The sequence below is a fragment of the Zosterops lateralis genome, assembly GCF_965231275.1.
Source record: "Zosterops lateralis genome assembly, chromosome: 9".
Classification (NCBI taxonomy): domain Eukaryota; kingdom Metazoa; phylum Chordata; class Aves; order Passeriformes; family Zosteropidae; genus Zosterops; species Zosterops lateralis.
The window spans coordinates 24913462-24934280 of record NC_139769.1 but is presented as its reverse complement, the minus strand read 5'-3'; the positions used below and the strand labels follow the sequence as shown (position 1 = coordinate 24934280).

The following is a 20819-nucleotide window of genomic DNA, read 5'->3' as shown; positions in this document are numbered from 1 at the left end:
TTAGAGCCAGAGTCCTCACTGCCTCCCTTTCCTCTTCAGTCAACTGTACATCAATGTCAGTAACACCCATCCCACTTAGAGAAGGCTGTCTTTGCTGACTTACTTGTAACAAATAAAGATATAAAAAGTGTTTAACTGTTAGCACATGAATTCTACTTACAGCATATACAGCTGGCAGTCCTGTACATACTTCTACGCCAGCCACAAATAACAGGAAGAACAGCAGTGGTATTTAAGAAATATAGGAAAAACAAATTAAAAATTGAGGGCCCATACCTGTCTCCACAAAGCACAAGTCCCTCATCTCAGTGGGGACAGGACTGGTCCAATTCCTCTGTGCACACAAAAAGCCATCTTCGTTCTCTGGAGTTCCATCAAGTCCCAGCTCCTGCTTCGCTTCTTCCAACTTTGGCAGGAACGAGCAATTTTAAGGGCAGACAAATAGCCCAAAGTCCTTGCATTTCTAAATGGCTCAATATCTAAGTCATTATTTTATTCCACATTTAATACTCAATACTGATGCAAAGAGAGAGGTTAGCTCAGTGCTCCTGTAAGTTTTTCACTCAAACAGCTGACACAGACACAGCAGCAGCTGAATGCAGCTCATCAATGCTCCCTATGCTGAGGAGCAGCATTTAAAATGCCTGTGAGTTTCTGGAAGTGTGTTATGTTTATGTAATAACTCTGAATAAAGCTTATCAGCTCTCAAAACCTGCCATTGGAAGTGTGAAATATATTGGTAGTACATAACCTTACCCTTAAAAACATGTGAAGTATTAGTAAGTACTCACTAGATATTTGCTAAACTCAAAAGTTTTAAGTTTTGTTAAAGAGAAGCTGCTGAGAACTACAATTTAACAATCTGACTGAGAGAAAGACATGGGGTAAACTCACTATAAACATTCCTCTCTCTGATACAAAACAACAAAACATTAGAAACACTTCAGAGACTTCTGCACACTGGAAAAGCTAAAGGCTGGATTTGACTGGGAATGGAAATATCTGTATCTTCCTAAAGATCTTACCAGCACAGATTAGTTGATAATATCTGAGATTATCAAAATGTTAAAGACTATTTCTCTTTTGTTTGTTCTTTTTTAGAAAATATCAAAATGCTACTGAATTGCTATATTTAACATTGTTCTGCCATAAATTACTATTTTAACAGAGCTCTAGGAACCTTATGTCATGTACACTAAGCAGTACAAATGAAGTTTCTCATCATGTCTTGTACGATCTTCTCTAACCTGTAAAACAATTCAGGAGTTTATTACACCAAGAATTCAAATAGCATGTTCCCAAACTGTTGTGATTTCCATGTTGTAAATTGCTGAGTAAGAGATTGTCCCATGTGTTTCTGATGGAACTCCAGGAGGAATAAAGCTTTTCCCTTGGAGCAGTCCTCTCTCCCCTTACTGAAGCATGAAGTTGACCCCTCAGGTAAAGTCACTTTCATCCTAATGTTTCATTTGACTCTTCAGAATATTTGCAGATCTACCATTTGCAGATACACCAAACAGCATGAAAATCCAATGATCTTATAGGAGTTTAGGTAGAAAATATTGAATTATCTTTTGTCCATCACAAAAGTAACCAGTTACCTGAGTAGCAGGACAATATTTCTCTAGCATTTTAATGATGTGTTTTGAAGAAGAGACATGAAAAATTTCTATCCTCTACACACCAAAAAAATCTCCATGTAAGTTGTGGAAACTGAACTTCCACGAGAACTTTCCCTCTTTATCCAATTTGGTTTAAAAGCTATTAGGCTGTACATCAGCAGCATTATACATAAGCTGCATTTTTTTGAGAACAAGGCTGAAAGCCAACAATAACACCACAGAAGCTGCACCTATAGCTACTGTAAGAAATAAGTTGACACTCCAATTTAAGAGACAGATTAAACATGCTTAAGCAGGATTTTCTTCAACCTGTAATTTAAAAAAACAAAAACCAAAGAGCAAACACACATGTGGCACCAAGCCTCAACAGAAGCTTGTGACTAATGAAGTTGTAAATAAAACTCTGATCACAGCAGTTATCAGTTTCTGCAGGAGAAAAACCTCAACCTTAAAAACAAAAAGCAAGATTTGACTCAAAGATTTATTACTGTAGGAAGGTTTTTGAGTAGCAAACAGTAAATGCTTCAACAAGCGCATGGGAACAGCCTTCCTGCTACCCTGGGTTGTGGTTACACTTCCTTTTGACCCAAAGTCACAGAGACCCTGAGTCCCCACATATTCTGATGGATCAGAGAGGGGAAAAAATTACCACTGGTGTCACTGCTGCTCAGACTGAGAGCAAAGCCTCTGGTAGATGCCAGTGTCCTGCTGTCAGCTGGGACAGTTATTTTTCCTCCCAGCAGCCTGGACAGGGCTGTGTTTTGGGTTCAGTACAGAATCATTTTGATAACACAGTGGTGCTTCAGCTGTTGCTGAGCAGAGCTTACCCCAAGTCAAGGACTCTGCAGTGTCCCAGGCTCTGCCAGCCAGGAGCTGCACCAGAAGCTGGGATGGAGCACGGCCAGGATAGCTGATCTCCCTGGGCAGAGGATGTTCCACACCATGGGATGTCACACCCAGGGTGAGAACTGGGGCAGTTGGCCCAGAGGGGCCGATGGCTGCTGAGGGATGGGCTGGGCATCAGTGGGTGGTGCTGGGGGACTGCTCTGGGATCACTCATCTCTCTGGATTGTACTCCCCTCTCTCTTTTTGTTATCTCTCTTTTCATTATTATTACTACTACTATTATTATATTGTAATTTATTTCAATTATTAAACTGTTCTTACTGCAACCCAAGGGTTTCATCTTTGTTCTAACCCTCCTGCTCCTTGCCCCAGGGAAGTGAACAAGCCCCGTGTGGTCCTTAGTTTCCAGCAAACCATCACAACCTGTCACAACTTACCACACCAAATGCTGCTCTCAGATGTGAGGAATTATAAACATCAGTGACCAAGACCATTGACGCTTTTTAAACTACATTTTAAAACCCCATGGCACAGAAAATAATGATTCTGTAAAACCATTTCATATCATAAATTTTAGAACTGTACTTACAAGAGCCTGATTTTCAGGTGTGGAAGTCCAAACCATTCCTCTGGACTCTTACATATTAAAATAAATATATATATGCAATCATGGACATGGGGTTTTCTTAGACTGAAAGCTTCAGAGTATTATACAGGTAGGAAAAGAATAAACCTACAATGAAACCTGAGCTAGAATTAAGCAGTAGTCAGGAAATAGATTTTTAAAAGGTTGTTTTACACACATTTTAGTTTATCCTAAAGCCTCATTTTTTTACGCTATCAATGGTACAAAATGATACAAGAAAGGATGGGATAGTGAAATCCCCTTTTGGTTAGTCCTGTAATTTTTAGACAAGTGAGAACTTGCTTTCTTCTACATCCACTATTTCCTCATGACAGGATGACTGGAAGGCTCAATCTGTAGATACAAGTCAAATTACTCATTTTTTCTTTGACAGGGCTAATGTCAAATGTGATTAATTTCTTATTGCATAGATGGTACTTCAACTGTCTCCTATATTATACCTGAAATCTCCACCAGAGCAACTTCTTTCTTTGCCTTCTTCCACGCCCAAAGTGGAAAATTAGATCCCTGATACCTAGTTAGTTCTAAACTGAAGGATTAATTTAACCATCACCACAAAGAAAAGGATCATTTACTAAGCACTGAATAAGCTTGCAGAAAGGAGGAAAAAAGAGGAAGAGTTCTTTGCAAGGGGATTCCCCTGGTATAATACGTCTCAACAAGCTCTATTTTTGGCACCACAAGTATTAAACAAGAAAAACTTTAAGGAAGAGTGTTTCAGGACAATTTTCTTCTCTGGTGTCAGAGATGCAGCACTTCATTCCTGTGGCTGTTTTGTGTTACAGGCAACTAAAGAATAATAATTTTGTATTTTACCTTCAAAAGCACACCTTATTCTTCTTAAAAAAAAAAAAAAAAAAAAAAAAAGGAGAGACAAAAGACAGCACCTTTCTTCTAATTACACCTCTATTCCTCCTTCTAACGGAGACTGTAGCAGAGCAATTTTTAAACCAACCCTATTCTGAAGCATGTTACAAAATTACTCCCATTTTCTGGATAACCCTCAGCCTCCCCAGACGTCATCCTACCTCCTGATTCCTGCCTATTGATCCCACTCACTGGCACAGAATAAAAAGCAATTATAGAACCCACAGCAGCTGAACCCAGTGGCTCCATTACAACACTCACCATCTTCCTCCAGGAGGCCCCACTTGAGCAATGCTGAGCACAGAAGGTCAACACTGTCTTTCAAAATATACTTACAGTACTAAAAGCAGCTCTTTTTTCCAAGCATGTAAAAACAAAGTACACAGGTGAGGCAACAGTAACCAAGACACCTTTCTCAGAGTTGACTTTAATAAAGGTATCTCAGTACATACTTGATTATGCTTTAGAATCAAAGGGTTTATTATTTTTTCTTTGTGTTCCACTGCCTACAAACAAAAATAGGAATTTGCATTGGTATTAAAATGCCTTTAATTCTTTTCTGTTGTAGTTCAGGTCCAAGTAAACATCAGATTTCATATACAAATTATCTTTATTAGCCTTACTAGAATTCATTTCCTCCTTCCACCTTCCTCATGTCAAGTAAACATAGAACTGGCCAACATCCCCAGGAGAATCTCTCATAATGGGAAAATCTCTCTGTTTATAATCTAAAAGTCCTGATTAGCAATAATTTTGATAACTTGCCTGTATCTACAAGATAACCCACAAGGCCTGTAACTGTTGTTGAAATAGGTAAAATTCCAAGACATCAATGATTGTATTGGGGCTGGATAGAGAAACCTCATCAGGAGGCACTGAGTCAAAGGCAGCAGTATATATACAGTTCAGCAATGCCATGCATTTCACTGGCTTCTGAGTTCTGTCTTGAACCGAGCTATTTACAGGCTGCCTTGGTCTAGTCTTGAAACTTTTAGAAACTATTCATATGCATTTTATGCTACTTAGCCAGTATTATCTAAAACAATACATATGGTGAAATGCTGATTTCCCTAAAACTAATTTACCCCCAATTAACTGTAATAAAATAAGATTTCTCTTAGCAAAGGAACCCTTAAAGCAGGAATTGTCATACCAGGTCATTATGCAGGTTTTAGCAATACCCTGAGAAACACCAGGAGCAGCATTTTACATTAAAGGAGCCAGAAGGAAGAAAATGAAGGTTCTATATTTGTTTAAGGGACTTCTCCAGAAAATAATATCACTCAATTATACAGAGTGACAGGGTTAGTTTCTTGCAAACCTGATTCACCCTCTACTTGAATTTGTAAATGCATAATTCTACGTGATCTAGGAAGTGTATGATGGAACAAGGTAACTGAACCTACCATTACAGTTTACATTGCACATCTACCTGGTGAGATTTAGGCAACAATTCTTAACTACTCATAGATTAACCCCAGCTATTTGCATCTTGTGAGCGGCCAGCACTTCCCAGGAGCTGTGGTGGCTGGAGTTTAATCACTGGAGATCAATCACTGAAGTAGTTGAAGGAGAAAATAGATGCCAGGACTGCAACAGCAGCTGCCACGACCAGCCCTAAATCCAGAGAGAGAACAGGCAGTGAGAGGAGGGCAGCACAACCAGCCCTAAATCCAGAGAGAACAGGCAGTGAGAGGAGGGCAGCACAACCAGCCCTAAATCCAGAGAGAACAGGCAGTGAAGAAAGGGGAACACAAGCAGCCCTAAATCCAGAGAAAACAGGCAGTGAGGGAAAGGCAGCACAAGCAGCAGAAGGCAGGGAGGGGAGAGTGAATCAGGGAGAAGAAGCACATGAAGAAACAAAAAGAGCAACCCCAAAAAACTTTTATTGGCATTGTCATTACTGATGCAACTGAGGTGACACACAGAAAACCCCAAAACACCCCAGTAATGATGTAAGGGAAAACATTTTCACATTCAAAGCAAACACATATTTATTGCTCCTATTTAATCTTCCAGTTACTATATTCTATTTCTAATAATTAATAGAAACCTGAAATAACTGCTTTGTTGACTAAAGTGCAACTATTTCAGGACAAGCAGACTCACAGCTAAGAGAGCTGTACTAAGTGCAGACAGATCTCTGAGAGCTGGATGAGGCAGCACCATGGAGAAGTTGTAATGGAAAGGAGAGTTCTGTGGCTGGTGTTTCCTAACTCCTGAGCTGACAATTAGGATGCTGTGGGAGCTAACAGTCCTGAAAGGGCCCACTGCAGGTTCTGGGGTGCCATTGCAAAAATCTGGGAAGGAACATACCCATATTTTGTTGGAGCTTCAACAGCAACGTTGCTTTTGTCAGCTGTACCTGTTGTGTGTCACTGGGGCTGTCAGTCACTGGGCAAATATCAACTGCATGGAGATAAGAGAAGAAGGGAGAAGTTAACAGTTGTATTTTACAGTGAATTAATGCAAAAGGCCAAGAACTTCACGTCAACTTTATAAAGTGTATTTATGGTAGGAAAAAACTAGTTGATTTCAGTAGAAGTGGTACAACACCAATAGCACAGTGCTACACTATGCTGTATGGCTGGAAGGGTAAAGAGACAAAACACATTTCAGGAGGAATTCCTCTTCCAAAACTCATTTTCCACACCCGGCTTCCAGAGTAACATTCCCAACCCTCGCCTGGGGAGAATTTGACTACAGGAGAGGGAACCACCAACATGTACCATTAAGCACCTTCCAAGATCAAAGGTTCCCTTCAGAGCCATCTGTCCTGAGTTCAGGATACATGCAAATCCCACTGCCAGGAGGGGATGAGCCTGGCAGCACTTCCCTACCCAACAGCCAGAGATGCATTTTTTCCAACCACAGGAGTTTCTTTCTGAAGATCCCCTAAAAATACCCTTTCACAGCAGGCATGGAGGACTCATTCCTCTTTGGAAGAATTACTAAATCCTTAGTCTGCCCAGCCAGGATGTGAGAGAGCTTGAGTCTATTTCCACAGGCGGATGGGACTCAAACCTGCATCTATTTCCTTTGCAAAGTGAAGGGCTGGCTAATCCCTTGGCTATGTCCAGCTTGTTAGAGGGGCAGGAGAGAAAGAAGGGGATTAATCTCCAGTCCTTCAGCCCAACATCTCTAAGCCACATAGAGGCAGCATGAAATACACCATACAGCCCTCAGTGACAAAGCTGCTTGATGGTGGTGAGTCAACATTTGCAGCATTCCTGTTTCCAGGCGTTTGCTAAGACTTCCCAAAAGTTTGGATTACAAATTCAGAATCTACAGCCATAGGCACCTTCCGCACAAGCAAAGGGTAAGACAAAGTGTCATGGCAGTGAGAGCTGGATGTGTCTGGGAAGAATGGGACAGGCAGGCTCAGAAAAGAGAAGGAGCCTAACAGACTGTTCAGGAGACAAGGAAACCCCCAGCAGTACCAGATATCAGGGTTTAGAAGGCCATGGGACACTGATCTGAATAAAAAAAGATCTCAATTTCCACAGAGGGGTTGTCCATTGGCAATAAATCACAAATTACATGCTTGAGTAATAAGGCACATCCTTTGTGTGATTCATATGCAAATGATTCATGAAGTACTTTCTCTGTCATTAGCTATGGTGGAAATGGATAATCTAGACGTGATCAGAATGGCTGTTTCTGTTGAGTCATGTGGATAATTGTCTTCAAATCTCCTTAAGTCAAACTTGCACAAGACCTGTTACACAAAACCACCCAAACTAGGATTTTAAAACCTGTCTTTAGGATTTTTTATCCCTAAACCCACTGCACTGGTACAGGATGTACTGCAGCAGAGAAATCACTAACTGTCTGATATGAAACTCAGCAGGACAGTGAGATAAACAGATATACAGACATTGCTTGGAGATCTCTCTGCAAGCAGCACATACATGTAAAATCAAGATAACAGTATTTCAGTGCAAAGTGTGTTGCTTGAAGAGAAATTATCAAATATCCCTAAATCCCACTGGTCCTCAATGAGGCCATGGCTGGATCATTATTTTCTTTGTGCCAAGAAAAACACTCCCTCATCTGCCTAAAATATGAGCAGAAGTCTTCAGCTAGAGTAGAGGAGTTATTAATTAATTGTTGCAATATAGGTTTTCAGTAAGTATCTTAACTAGCACAGTAAGAGAACTTCTGTCCAGAGTTTTGAATTCCATACAACATCCCACTTTGGGATAATCTGACTGCATTTTTTGGGCCATCTCTGCAGGCTACCTCCAGCAGGTTCCTTTCTGCTGTATATCTGATGAGCAAGTAGGATGCTCTGTGCCCTCTAAATTCAGGTTTCTTTGTACCTCCCTGTGCTGAGGGGACCTTTGGAAGCTGCACATCAAGGCAGCTGCACATTCCTCACCTGTTCAGAGGGGAAAAAATAAAAAGACAAAGGGAGAAAGAAAAAAAAAAAACACCCTTGAGCTATTTAGTTACCACAGGTCTTTATGCTGTCACATTCTGAAAGACTTGCATGTGGAGCAGCAAAATCACACCAAAGAGTTTTCATAAGCAGATGTTTTCTAGTACCAACTAGATATATCCTTAATTCTTCAGTTTCCTAACCAAGATGGGGAAGGGATTACCACTGCTGAAGTCTTATTTCTGTCTATCCACTCAGGGTACTTAACAGCCCACCCCCTGCACCACAGAGGAGCAGGGATTTAGTAAAGCCAATCAGAAATGCAGAGCTTTCAGTTGCCTGTATTAGAGCACTAAATACCTTGAAATTACAGTGTTAGAGCTATTTAAAGCTTTCATTCATAAATAGCTCAGGGTTTACTTTCTATTTTCCACACAGCAATTTTAAAGCACAACCCAGTGGAGTCCCCACTGGAGAGCTGTACAAGGAGTCAAGAGACTAAAACTGCAGAAGACACAGCAGGAGAGCCCAAGTCCAGTAAACACATAAAACTGACCTCAAAAATTCATGTTTTGACTAAAAGCTGCTTAAAAAATTAACCTTTTTCCTATACTGATTAGATCCTCTTCTGCTAAAGTGCATATTTTAAAGAACAACAAAACCCCAATTTATTTCAAAATCCTGCTCATGTTCTTGAATTTTAGAGAATTCTTTTTATCAGCACACTTTCCCCAGAACATCAGTATGAACAGCATTTCCAGTTAATTCGGGGTAGGTGCCTCAGACCACAAGAACTGTGACACAAACAGAAAGGCTGATGACACAATTCCCTACAAACCAATTATGACTACTATGAATATTGACTATTATTAACAAAGTCAGAGCTGAGCTGAGAGACACAAGACATGCTTCCCAAGCCAAAATGATGCACTGGAAAAGCCTTTGCACAAGAGAAACCATGAACTCTGATTATAAGACAAAAAAATGTTCACAGCAATACTTAGAAATTTCATACCTAAGCAACAATAAAAATGAAATCAAACAATTAATGGGGGTTTGGGGTGGTTTTTTTGTGTGGGTTTGTTTGGGGTTTTGTTTTTTTGGGGGGTTTTTTTCTTAAATGCAGAACACTTTGTATGCATTTAACAGGACTCTTTCTAAAATGACCTTCCTGGTGTGATAAAAGTGTATGAATAACTTGTGATTTTAATAAACCACAGGTGACTGATGCCTCAACATTATTTATCAGAATGAACAGTGCTGACATGTATGAACAGTACTGACAGCATTATTGCTATCACTGCTATTAACAGAACCCATTCCATGGACAAACTTTATGGTGGGCACCAGGACAAGGCCAGGCTTTCCCAAAATCCCCTTGACATGTCCTTTCCTCTCCTCTTCTGTGCACTTACTTTAATTTGTGGGTTTGGGGTTTTTTTAAAGAAAATACACACCTACTTTACTTTGCTTTTCTTTAAAAGAGAAGGAATATAAATTCCCCCAGTTAACTCTACAAGCAGCACAGTACAAGAACACCCAAGTTCTTTTTGTGGCCATCACTTCACACCTATTGTTGGCATTAATCTTTGGGATGCCCTGCTGTGAGTGGAAAGGTGTTTCCTTCCTACCTGCAGCTCACACAGCCTTACATAAGCAATAAAGCTGAACTGAATCATCACCTCTCTCCTCCCACACCTCTCTCCACTGCTACGACAATACTCATCTGCTTCTCTAAGCTACACTGATTCCTTAAAGCTCAGTAGTAATTAGTTTTAAGAGTATTAAAGTTACTCTAATAATGCCAGAGGGATTTTTATTGGCTTTCCTGTTTTCCTTGAGGTTCCTGTACACCTCTTACTCCTCAAAAGGATGAGTCAGTTCACAGCTAACAGCTCTAGTTAAAGCCTGGGGGGAGCTGATTCATTTAGAAAGACAAGAATTTATGTTTAGCTCTGAAATTAGGAAACTCAAAACCCCCTCTGAATTAACATGTAAATCAAGGAGAATATCAATATTCACAGTTCACCCTGCAGAGCAAGGCACGGGCACATGGCCCAGTTTTTGTCCCTAAATACCAACGTCAAAAAGTGTCCATAGTTCTTAAGTGAGAAGTAGTCTTGGATTTTTTTATTTATTGAAATTGTAAAACTGGAACTTGCAGCTCAAATGCACATTGATGTGGGAAAAAAGGGGAGTAAAATTTCTTCCATAAGACCACAGGAAATGTTATTAGGTGCATTTCAATGTCATATTTGAATTCTGCATTGAAATCAACATTGCAAGGGAAAAAACCCAACATGGAATGATACAGACCAGAAATACTCAGAAAGATGAATCTAGTAACTAGATTATGTCAAAATATCTGTATTACAGGGAATATAGCAGTCTCATAATCAGACCATAAACTTGTAAGACATTCAGTAGAAAAGGAAAAGTGCTCTCAATTTTGTTTCCATTACGGTTGAACCACAAATCTTCAGGTTTGGGCACCACACTTGGTATGTGGCATTTTTTAAAACATCAGGTTTAGCATCAAGACTTCCTGAAAGACACATTAGACTAGATGAATGTTTTGCTAGAAGAATTTCTAAAGTGTTTTTAATTCTGTAATGGAAAAACAGTAATTTGACTAATCACTCGACTTACTCTAATTTGTCTCAAAACAACTTTAGCACTAAAAAAATGAACTATTGAAAGTGTAAATATATGTATATTCATGAAAAAAATAAAGCTTTATAGGGTGTTTTTAAAGAGTTTATTTGTCAAAAATGGATCCCCTCTAATTCATGGGCAGAGTGGCACATGCAAACCTTGGTTAACCATCTCTTCATGTTTCTACAGCAGCTCATGGGCTGCAGCCATGGCTGCACTGAAAAAACAAAATATTTGAGAGGAGAAAGAGAAGTCTGTTCCAAGAAACACAAACTGTAAGAAACTTGACCATTTTCCACAATATATTTAAGCTGTAATGAATTGTTCTAAATCCCTAGAGTCGCATATGAAGTAGGTTGACTTTCGGCATATCCATATGTGGATAAAACTGGCCTATGGAATTAGTCAGCATTTTCCCGGCCCCTGACCCAGCCTGCCCTGCTTCTCAGATATTTACCTGTGCTAATGTCCTCAGCAATGTGCATATCTTCAGCTTGCACAGGCTGATCCAACATCTCCACAAAACGTTCCTGGATTTCTCCAGCAGCCTCATCACCAAACTTATAATCACTGAGCATCACACTGGATCCAGCAACTGGGACAAACAGTCTCTGAGGCAAGACATGATATTCCCTCCCAAAATCTAAAAGGAAAGAGGGAGAAATACCATCTCAATAAAAGCCTTGACAGTTATGATAAGATTCCTCCATAATCTCTGAGCAGAAGATAAAGTCATTGCAAAAGAAGAGCTCAAGGTCTCTGTGTAGAAACCCTGCTTTCAGACATGCCTGGTTTAGTTGGACGCTATTACATAGATTTATGTCCTTTCCTTATTAGTCTCTGCAGAAATACCCGTGGCAGCTCCAAAACACACCATAAAACGCAAAGCAGAGCTTTTATCCTCTTTGGAATGACTTGCAAGAGGGCTCTGGGAGAGCCTGTGGGTAAGAGCTCTCCGAGGAGCAGGATTTCACCAGCACAGAGGATTGCAGAGGTGTCACACTGAGCCACAAGGTTCGGGTGCCACCTAGAGAGGGGACTCAGAACTACGGGCAACCTCCCTGCCCAAGATATTCCCACTGATTTCTCAATTAACTCCTTTTTGGTTTAAACACAAGACAACGACACCACTGCACTGACCGAAAGGTGTTTAAAGAGTTCCGGCATGAGCTCAGACTTGAGCTCAAACTCTACCAAGTTTTAGCACACTTTAATATTAATAGGAACACCACACATGGATTTAAAAAATAAAAATAGAAATAAAAATTTAAAGTGTGGAAGGTACAGTTGGAACTTCAGAGACAAGAATTTCAACTATAGAAGTTTTAAAAATCAAAAAATTTCTGATGAGTGAGGAACAAGCTGGGACTGCATTTTGTGGTCACAGGAACTGAACACAAACAAAGCTGTGATGCCAAAGGACACAAACTTGATAAAAAAATTCTAAATTTACAAAAAAGTCAAAGCTGATAAGCAGCAATTATACCTTTTACTTTTTATGCTGCTCTAACCATACTGGAACTTCACTATACACAGAATTTTCTACAACCAACGAAATTCACTGCAAATATAAGCCGGTGGATTTTTTTATTATTATTTCTTACTTTTTTTCTGAGGTCCTTCATTTAAAATCAGATCTTCAAACAGTATTTCACACCGATCACTCAATGTGTTTATTATGTCTCTTTTCAAAGCCTGCAAGGACACAGTGAAATCATCAGGAATATCAAATACTTGCAAAGCTTTTACCCAGGAAGAAATAACCAAAGAAGCGCCATACTTGTTAAACCCATGATGAAAGAATAGTTTTTTCCCAGAAAATAAAAACTAATATGAATTTTCAAACTAATAAATAATAATTTATTAATAAAGATAAGCTAACATTAAAAAAAAATTGGTATCAAGAAGGAAAACCACAAAACAAAAATGAAAAGCTGAAGAAAGTTTTAGGATTGTTAGGATAAGAACTGACAACTTCTAGATATCTATCAGTAAAACCAAACAAAAATAATCATGAGGCATTGACTCAGTGAGGAAAAAAAATAAATTACTGAGCAAGTAAATCTGAATTTTACCTCTACAAATATAAAAATATAGTCTGAAACTTTTTTTAAAGAGAATTCTTCAAAGCCTAATCCCTTTGACAATTTGTGCAAAGACTCCTCAGAGCCCAGCCTTACCCACAGCACACGTATCCCCTAGAAGACAAAAACTAACTAATTCCACATGGATGGTTTCTAAAATAATCCAGCTTAGATCATTCTGCCAAGTCCCATGTATTTCAGAAGAGCGTTTCTGGTGGACTAAGACCCTGCTCAGTACCTGAATGGCTTCTTTGACCTTGGGCTTGTTGCCATGGATGTAGGCCCTGCACTTCACAGCTCCGCGCAGGTTTATGGAGCCGCTGCACACCTGCACCGTGGCCGTGGACCTGGCGCTGCCAGCCTGGCCCTGAGGAGCAAACACATCCACCTTGATCCCAGGAACTTGCAGCACAACCAACAAACCAACAGCAGGTGTTCACGTACAAACTGTTTCCTTCAACATATATAACTAATTTTATTTTAGTTATTCATTTGGTTAGGTCAGATTGAAAATCTCTTTTCTATTACAGAAAATACGTTTATGTCTCCAGATGTTTCAAACACTTGTGTCTGTGAGATTTTAAAACTTTCCAGGCTTGTAGCAAATAACAGGATTGCAACTGGTAAGTCTTTTATAGACTTCTTTTTAAACAATGAAGTTTTCATGTTTGGTATAATCAGTGTAACCCAGGGTGTGCTGGGAGTCATCCCATCAGTCAGTACCAAATTATACACGTGGTCACACTGAGAGCTGCATCAAACCGTTGCCTAGAAATGCTCTCCCTAAATACCACAACAATGAGTGTGAGCATGAAGCACTCCAGGACAACACCTGGAAACACTGGGATGCACAACTTCCACACCAACTGCACAAACCACTTCCGCCAAAAAAGTTTTTCTCTCCCTACAGCAACTAACCTCAATACAATAGATGGTAACAACAAAAGAAGCTGAGATACTCATAGAGTCTAAAATGGCATTGGAAACACTTCTAGTTTTGCTGAACATAACTTTGAGAATCCAGGAGCCACCTGACAAAACATAGAAGGCTACGAAACAATGCCTGGACACATCTGGACTTCAGGCCCTAGACTCGGGCACCAAATTCACAGTTTTTCACAGCTCTGGTAGGGAGGAAACTGCTGACATGGATCCAGCAGTTCCAGATGATGATTCAGCTCACGGGATCTGTGCCTTAATCCAGAGCCGGCAGCTGAGCTTCTGACAAAAGCATCCAAGTGAATGTCCTAGCTAGCCAGGGCAAGCTGGGGATTGAAGTGTGGGGGTGACTCTGAACTTCAGATGCAAAGTCACTTGAAATCAATGTACACAGGTACCTACAGGTATCCTACTACCAAAGGAATTAGTCACAGGACTTCTTTTCCATAACCTGTTTTCCTGTCTTTCAGCTTTACTAGGCAATTCATGGACAACATGGTTATCGCACCACAAGAACTTTTAAAGGCACAAAATATGCAGATCTGTTGACGATCAGTTTCACGTTCAATATCCAGGTGGGAAAAAAAAGTCTTAGGAATAAGTGAGCAAGATTTCTGGGCAATAATTCAGAACCTTGTTATTTTATTTTTTGCTCTATTTTATCATTTAATGGCAAGTTTATACTTTGAAATCCAGCTTAAAAACTTACCAGCTGTGTCAGAACCTTGACATCAGAAAAGTGAGTGCTGGGTTGAGTATTTCCTCTGAACTTTTTCTGAGGGGAAAAAAATTCTTTGTGTCATGAAACAGGAAAAAAAAAGTCCCTGAAGCAGTCTCTTCACTATGGCATAGAGTGTGCCCTAGTTTATAGCTTTTGAGAGAGAAAAAATAGCCCTTAGAAACCAACCAGGAGAATAGAACTACAAAACTAAAAGGAGAGATGAATGCACCAGCGAAGGAGGTTACAGAGGTAGGTCTTTGAAATGTCATCACCCACATTCACACCTCACTCTGTAATAGAAACATTTGTCACTTCACACATAATTACTGCATTCACACTGCCCGAGGAGAGAGAGGCAATCTGCAGGAATGGAGCTGACTGAGAACAAGGGCAGTCCCGTGTATTGGTTACCTGGAACAGCCAATCAGGTCAACAAATACTGCACAGGAGATGTCTCAGTCAATGCTTTGTCACACAGAGGTTCCAACTATTCATCTATTAGAGCTCAATTCCCCCTTGTCTGGTACTCACCTGCCCTTCCAGCAGTTCTGTATCCTCATCTTTAACTTGGCCATTGATCAGAAAAACACTGTCTTCTATCTGTTTTGACCATCGGTTTAACCCATTCTTTAAAATAAGTGAAAACAAACAAACAAAAAGAAAATCACAAGAAAGAGAAAAGAATTTCCCTGAAGGGTTGGACAGTACCATGCTGAAACTTATAGAAGTATGTGTTTTAATAGGTACTCAGAGAGTTTTAAAGTCTCTGAAAAACCTATGCTTTTCCAAAGATAAACCTTAAATGTATCATGTTCAGAACAAATTAAGAAACAAGCATTGCAAAATACTGAAGTGGCACCCCAGGGATTTGGGGGTTGTAGAGGGTTGCAGCCCACTGAAAGTCAACTCATAGCAAAAGCAGCCCAAAAACCCTGCACAAATTGGGTGTAACCTTTCACCAGGTGAGGCACCAGAGAGGTTAACTGAGATACTCATGACAATTACTACCTAATTTTGAACAAAGGAAACTTCTCACTGAGCATAGCAGAAGAGTTACATTTTAAAGAGGAATGATTGCTAAACATTCTCCGCTGATTGGCTGTACTCCTCTCCTGCACTGTTCAACTCATCCTCTCTTATTTAATCTTCACCAGAGAAATGAGTGTGGTTAGTGGTGTGTAGGAACTGGTGTAGGCAGTGAGTTAGTACCTTGGTATTCTTCTCCAGGTCGTGGTTGGGGGAAGTAGCAAGGAGTGGAATGTGGATGTTCACATTTACTGTGCAGCCCAAAGCTACCCAGGAAGCAGTCAGAGCACTCTGGTATTTCCAGTCTGCTGGTTTAGCTGAACTCTGAAAGCAGAGAAGAGAAGCCATAAACCATCTATCCAAAGCACTGCATTGAGGCTTTTTTTGGGGTTGAGCATTCCAAGCTGTGTGTGGCACAGCAGGAGGAGCTCACCTTTGGGTCCTGCACATCATAGGTTCGGCAAACTACTCTGTGCTACTTAAAGAAAAAGATCCAGTGAAAAGCAAGGGAACAACAACGCACAATTCACAATTCACTTTGTTCTCTACTAATCTTCCTTGTTGAGCTAATTTATGCTCTGGAGCAAGTTCTCACCTTTCATCAGTGTAAAAAAGTGGGAAAACATTTGCCTGTAATCTCCAACTACCACAGTGATGCTATGCCATCTCTTACAAACAAATCAAGATCAATATGTATTGACAGGAGAAGCACAAAGGCACCAATTTGTAATTTGTCCCATCCCTCTCTCCTTTCAGAGAAAAATCCTTGCTTTCTCTCCTTGTATTATGTCATTACCAACAGCTCCTGCATTCTGCTGCAGCTCTAGTATTGATTCCACAGGCTGGCTGCTCCCCCAGTTCCATGCAAGTACCACTGCTAACAGCAATTCAAGAAGCCAAACAGTAATTTAGATTTTTTTTTTTTTTCAGTTTATGCAAGCCAAGACTGACTGGGAAATGTGTAATTTGATGCCATCACACAGACAGACCTCGTAAGAAATGATGGCAATTTTGCAAGGACAGAAGGGTCAATAGTCTTAACCATGGCTAATCAGAAAACTTAATTATTTCAACTTATACGTGTCTAGCTGAACTTAAACAGCCTCCTCCTCCCTCATTCTTATTTATTCAGCAGTAACTGGATAAAAGAAGTTGGGATATCAGCCTCAGCCAATAAATCTTACTCATAAAGGATACTTTTTTGTAGCAGAACAGATTTGAAGTGCCGCTCTGTCCGAGACCTCCTCCTCAGTAGGTTTCCAGAGCCTTCTTCTACTCAAGGACTTTTCCACTGAGAAGATGAGCTAAAGACCAAAAATATATTGCAAAAATATGCACCATAATTCCTGGAAAATAATATTCTATTAAAATTTTAAGTCCAAGCTAAGTCAAAATTCTGTATAAGCAGGAAACACAGCGTACAGGACACCAAACTGTCACATTAAAAGAATATTCAACAGGGATTCAGAGGCACTTTTCCCCAAAGTGAAAGAGGCTTGTGCAATCTTAATTTAGCTCCCTGATTAACCAAAGCAAGCAGCACACACTCATGTGTCCAACCTGTAGGCTTTTGTTCTTACAGACAAATAACAGTTTTGTGCCTATCAGCTGGGTCAGGAAAGCTGTGCAAAATAGCTACTAATTATAAAAAACAAATCCCTCCTGATTTTTAATTCAGCAATCACTGATCACCTGGACACAGCTCACCTTTTTTAGCCAGTTACAGTTTCATTAAGCACAACTGAGATGCAACTACACTGAACTGCCAAAATTGGCTCTTGGATCTCAGGCTGCCAAACCTGCTCATGCTTAAATCACTCACCAAGATTATGTTAGAAAAATGATAAAATGAACATACATTTTCAGAACAGAAACTAAATATGGCACTAGATGCCCCAATACTGTAACAAAAATGCATTTTCAGTCTATTAGATAGTTCTGAGTATATTTTAAATTTAATCCCACACCCCTAAATGAAGTGCACACATTCTAGACACTTCTCTTAAAGGAATCAGAATTATAGATCTTTCACTACTGTAAACACCTCTAAACTGAGTGATTCATTCAGACAAGAAAAGCTAACATGTTAACATCACTAGCACCTGTGCCACAAGGATTAGGCTTAATATAAACCTTGAGGATGTTTTCCCTAAGACAGGATGTCCACATTCAGTAAATACAGATAAACACAGTAAACAGAAATCCAGACTTGCTATTGCAGTAACAAACAGGAGGTTAACAAATAGTATCCCACAGGACAGGGATTTCTGACATTCCAGTCTCAAACCCACACATCAAAGCACAAGGCTTATGAAAAAAAGCAACAAAACAGCTGTATTTTAGCCAAGTCAGTGACAGAAAATTCCTCACACACACCGCCAGATATGTTGCTGTTCTTCCAGTAGGAACCCCACTCACCTTGCGCAAAGCATTCTGACCATCTTTTGCCAGCTCTGGAGTTGCAATCATAAACACACCAAGAACCAGCAACCCTCCCGGGAGCATTCTGGACACCTTGAAAATTAAAATGACCATTTAATGATAGGTTTGGCAATCTAGAAACCATGTAACTTGAGATATCAAAAACCACTGGTGAGATGAGTTTGCACCAAGAGCCGAAGTGGACTAAGGGAGGCTGGTATTCACTTACAGGACCCTCTCCACGCAGGAACACATCATGCAAGTGTTTTCCATTCAGTAACATCAGGCTTTTTTTCACCAAAAAAATTGAAAACGGTAAGGGTATTTCTGGTTTAAAAGACCAGTGCCCAGCGTGGTTAGGAAGGCTCTGTCACTTTGAGAAAAGGGCTTGAGATGACACAAGTGCTGAGATCCTTTGTGTCCATCTTATTTCCCTCCTGTTCCTCCTACCCCTTTGTCACCTCCCAGGGTGAGTTCTCACCTGACTGGCATGTGTGGTGATCCACTCTTCATCCAGGGATGCCAGCCTGGGAGGGCCCACACTCTCCTCCTGCTGCTGCTGCTCCTTGGGAGGCGTTCGCACGGCCCGAATGACGTAGTCCCGTTGTGGGGAACACTTGCCAAAACACCAACAGAAGCAAACACACCTTGAGGCTGCTGAACAGGGGTTTCCCCAATTCACAGGAATGAATGGAAGGACAATTCCACACTCACCTGCCCTATCAACAGCCCAGTGACATATGGCTTCACCTTCGTGCTGAGCTCTGTCAGGTACTGCCCAATACTTTCCTCAACAAGGTAAGTTCTGCCCATGCCTCCAGGTTTAAGTGAGGTGCTGTAGTTCCAACCTACAAAACACACAATGCATAAAGTGAAAGGTCCATACACTGCAATGGGTACAGGAGAACAAGTCGCACAAAAAGCTCCTTTAGAACTGTTTGATTGAAAAATCCCTGCAAGGTCATTGAGTCCAACCATTCCCCCAAGGCCACTACTGACCCATGTCCCAAAATGCTACATCCATATGGCTTCAAAATCCCTCCAGAGACGGGGACTCCACCCCTGCCCTGAGCAGCTGTGCCAGGGCTGGACAGCCCCTTCAGTGAAGAAACTTGCCCAGTGTCAAACCTGAACCTCCACTGGCACAGCTTGAGGCTGTTCCCACAGGCTGTTCCCTGTCACCTGTCCCTGTTCCCTGGAAGCAGAACCCAACCTCCCCCAGCTGCCCCCTCCTGTCAGGGAGTTGTGCAGGGCCAGAAGGCCCTCCCTGAGCCTCCTTTTCTCCAGGCTGAGCCCCTTTCCCAGCTCCCTCAGCCTCTCCTGGGGCCCCTTCCCCTTCCCTGGATATGCTCCAGCCCCTCCATGTCTTTCTTGTCATGAACGGTCAGAAACTGAACCCAGGATGAGAATTTTGAAATGCCTTCAAGAAACAGTATTTTGCTGCATGCTACTTCTAAAGGAGGCACTGTTCCATTCACACAGGGACTTGCTAAATTTTACACGTGTCCTTGAGCATGCCCTACACCACTTCCATTCCAGTTCCCAAGCACTCAAAGCACAGCATCTGTGGACATTTCAACGAGCTGCCTTTGCAGATCCCTCCCAGAACCCAGGACACGGGGGCTGCCACAGAGTCCCCTCCCTTCCCTGCAGGGCTGGTCTGAAAACCTCTTCATGCCTGGAGACCTCCCCCAAAGAATTAAGCATTAAAAAGCTGAAGCCCAAGAGCACAAGGTGAGGAAGCAAAGGGCATCCTGAACCTCCACAGGGAAGGTGCTCACACACCTCAACTCATGCCCCCACAGCTGGGCTCAGCACCTCCAGACCTCAGAGCTCAGCACCTGCACATCCCCGGCATCAGCACCTGCGTATCCCCAGAGCTCAGCACCTGCACATCCCCAGAGCTCAGCACCTGCACAACCCCAGGTTCAGCATCTCCAGACCCCCCGAATCAGCACCTCTGAACAGGCAGGGCTCAGCACCTCCGCATCCCCAGGGCTCAGCACCTGCACAACCCCAGGTTCAGTATCTCCAGACCCCCCGAATCAGCACCTCTGGACTGCCAGGGCTCAGCACCTGCACATCCCCAGGGCTCAGCACCCCCGCATCCCCAGGGCTCAACACCTGCACATCCCCAGGGATCAGCACCTGCACATCCCCAGGGCTCAGCACCTCCGCATCCCCAGGGCTCAGCACCCCCGCACCCCCAGGGCTCAGCACCTGCACATCCCCAGTTTCGGCAGCCGCCCCTACCTCAGCCTAGAACTGAGGTGGCCTGTAACGTCATCGATAAGCGCCACGGCGCAGCAAGATGACGCACACCAATGCCGAGCGGAGCGCGGGAAAAGGGCGCGTGAGGGGGTGCAAAGCTCCCCCGCCCCGCCATGCTGGGAGTGGCGGAAGTGGCCGCCCTTCCCGGGCACCTCCCGAGCACATGGGGCACTTTAGAAGCACAGACAGCTCTGTATCCGTCATGCCGACGAGGCCGTGTGGTCTCCTATCCCGGCTGCGGTGGCTGTGGGAACGGCTCGACGCTTCCGCCACACTCCTGATGGCGGGCGGGGCTGCCGTGCCGGAAGCGGAAGCGCGGCCGGCGGCGGGCGGCGCTGTG

The 20819-nt window shown here is 41.9% G+C and overlaps 1 protein-coding gene across 9 annotated transcripts; it reads right to left on the bottom strand.

Annotated features, from left to right (window-relative positions):
- Positions 1–3924: 3924 nt before the first annotated feature.
- On the bottom strand, positions 3925–20562 carry ODR4 (odr-4 GPCR localization factor homolog). Of its 9 annotated transcripts, XM_083867957.1 has the most exons (16): positions 20429–20464; positions 20333–20356; positions 20191–20214; positions 18923–19056; positions 18690–18824; positions 18206–18301; positions 16985–17091; positions 16221–16257; positions 15971–16111; positions 15293–15388; positions 14750–14815; positions 13340–13468; positions 12622–12712; positions 11475–11660; positions 6298–6390; positions 3925–5598 (listed from the first exon to the last, which is right to left on the bottom strand). In XM_083867957.1, exons 4-16 carry the CDS (start codon positions 19019–19021, stop codon positions 5531–5533), a joined length of 1344 nt encoding a protein of 447 aa, XP_083724083.1. In that variant the 5' UTR covers positions 19022–19056; positions 20191–20214; positions 20333–20356; positions 20429–20464; the 3' UTR covers positions 3925–5530. The 9 variants fall into 9 exon arrangements, with proteins under 9 accessions (XP_083724083.1, XP_083724084.1, XP_083724081.1 ...); XM_083867958.1 differs by lacking the exons at positions 20333–20356; positions 20429–20464 and adding an exon at positions 20285–20320 and having other exon boundaries at positions 20167–20214; XM_083867955.1 differs by lacking the exons at positions 20191–20214; positions 20333–20356 and having other exon boundaries at positions 20462–20562.
- Between the last annotated feature and the right edge of the window lie 257 nt (positions 20563–20819).

Coding starts and splice junctions, on each gene's coding strand:
- ODR4 (XM_083867955.1), bottom strand. CDS start 19,021: ATGGGCAGAACTTACCTTGTTGAGGAAAGTATTGGGCAGTACCTGACA. Junction 18,302..18,689: donor TCACCACACATGCCAGTCAG/GTGAGAACTCAC, acceptor TTAATTTTCAAG/GTGTCCAGAATGCTCCCGGG. Junction 15,389..15,970: donor ACCTGGAGAAGAATACCAAG/GTACTAACTCAC, acceptor CTTATTTTAAAG/AATGGGTTAAACCGATGGTC.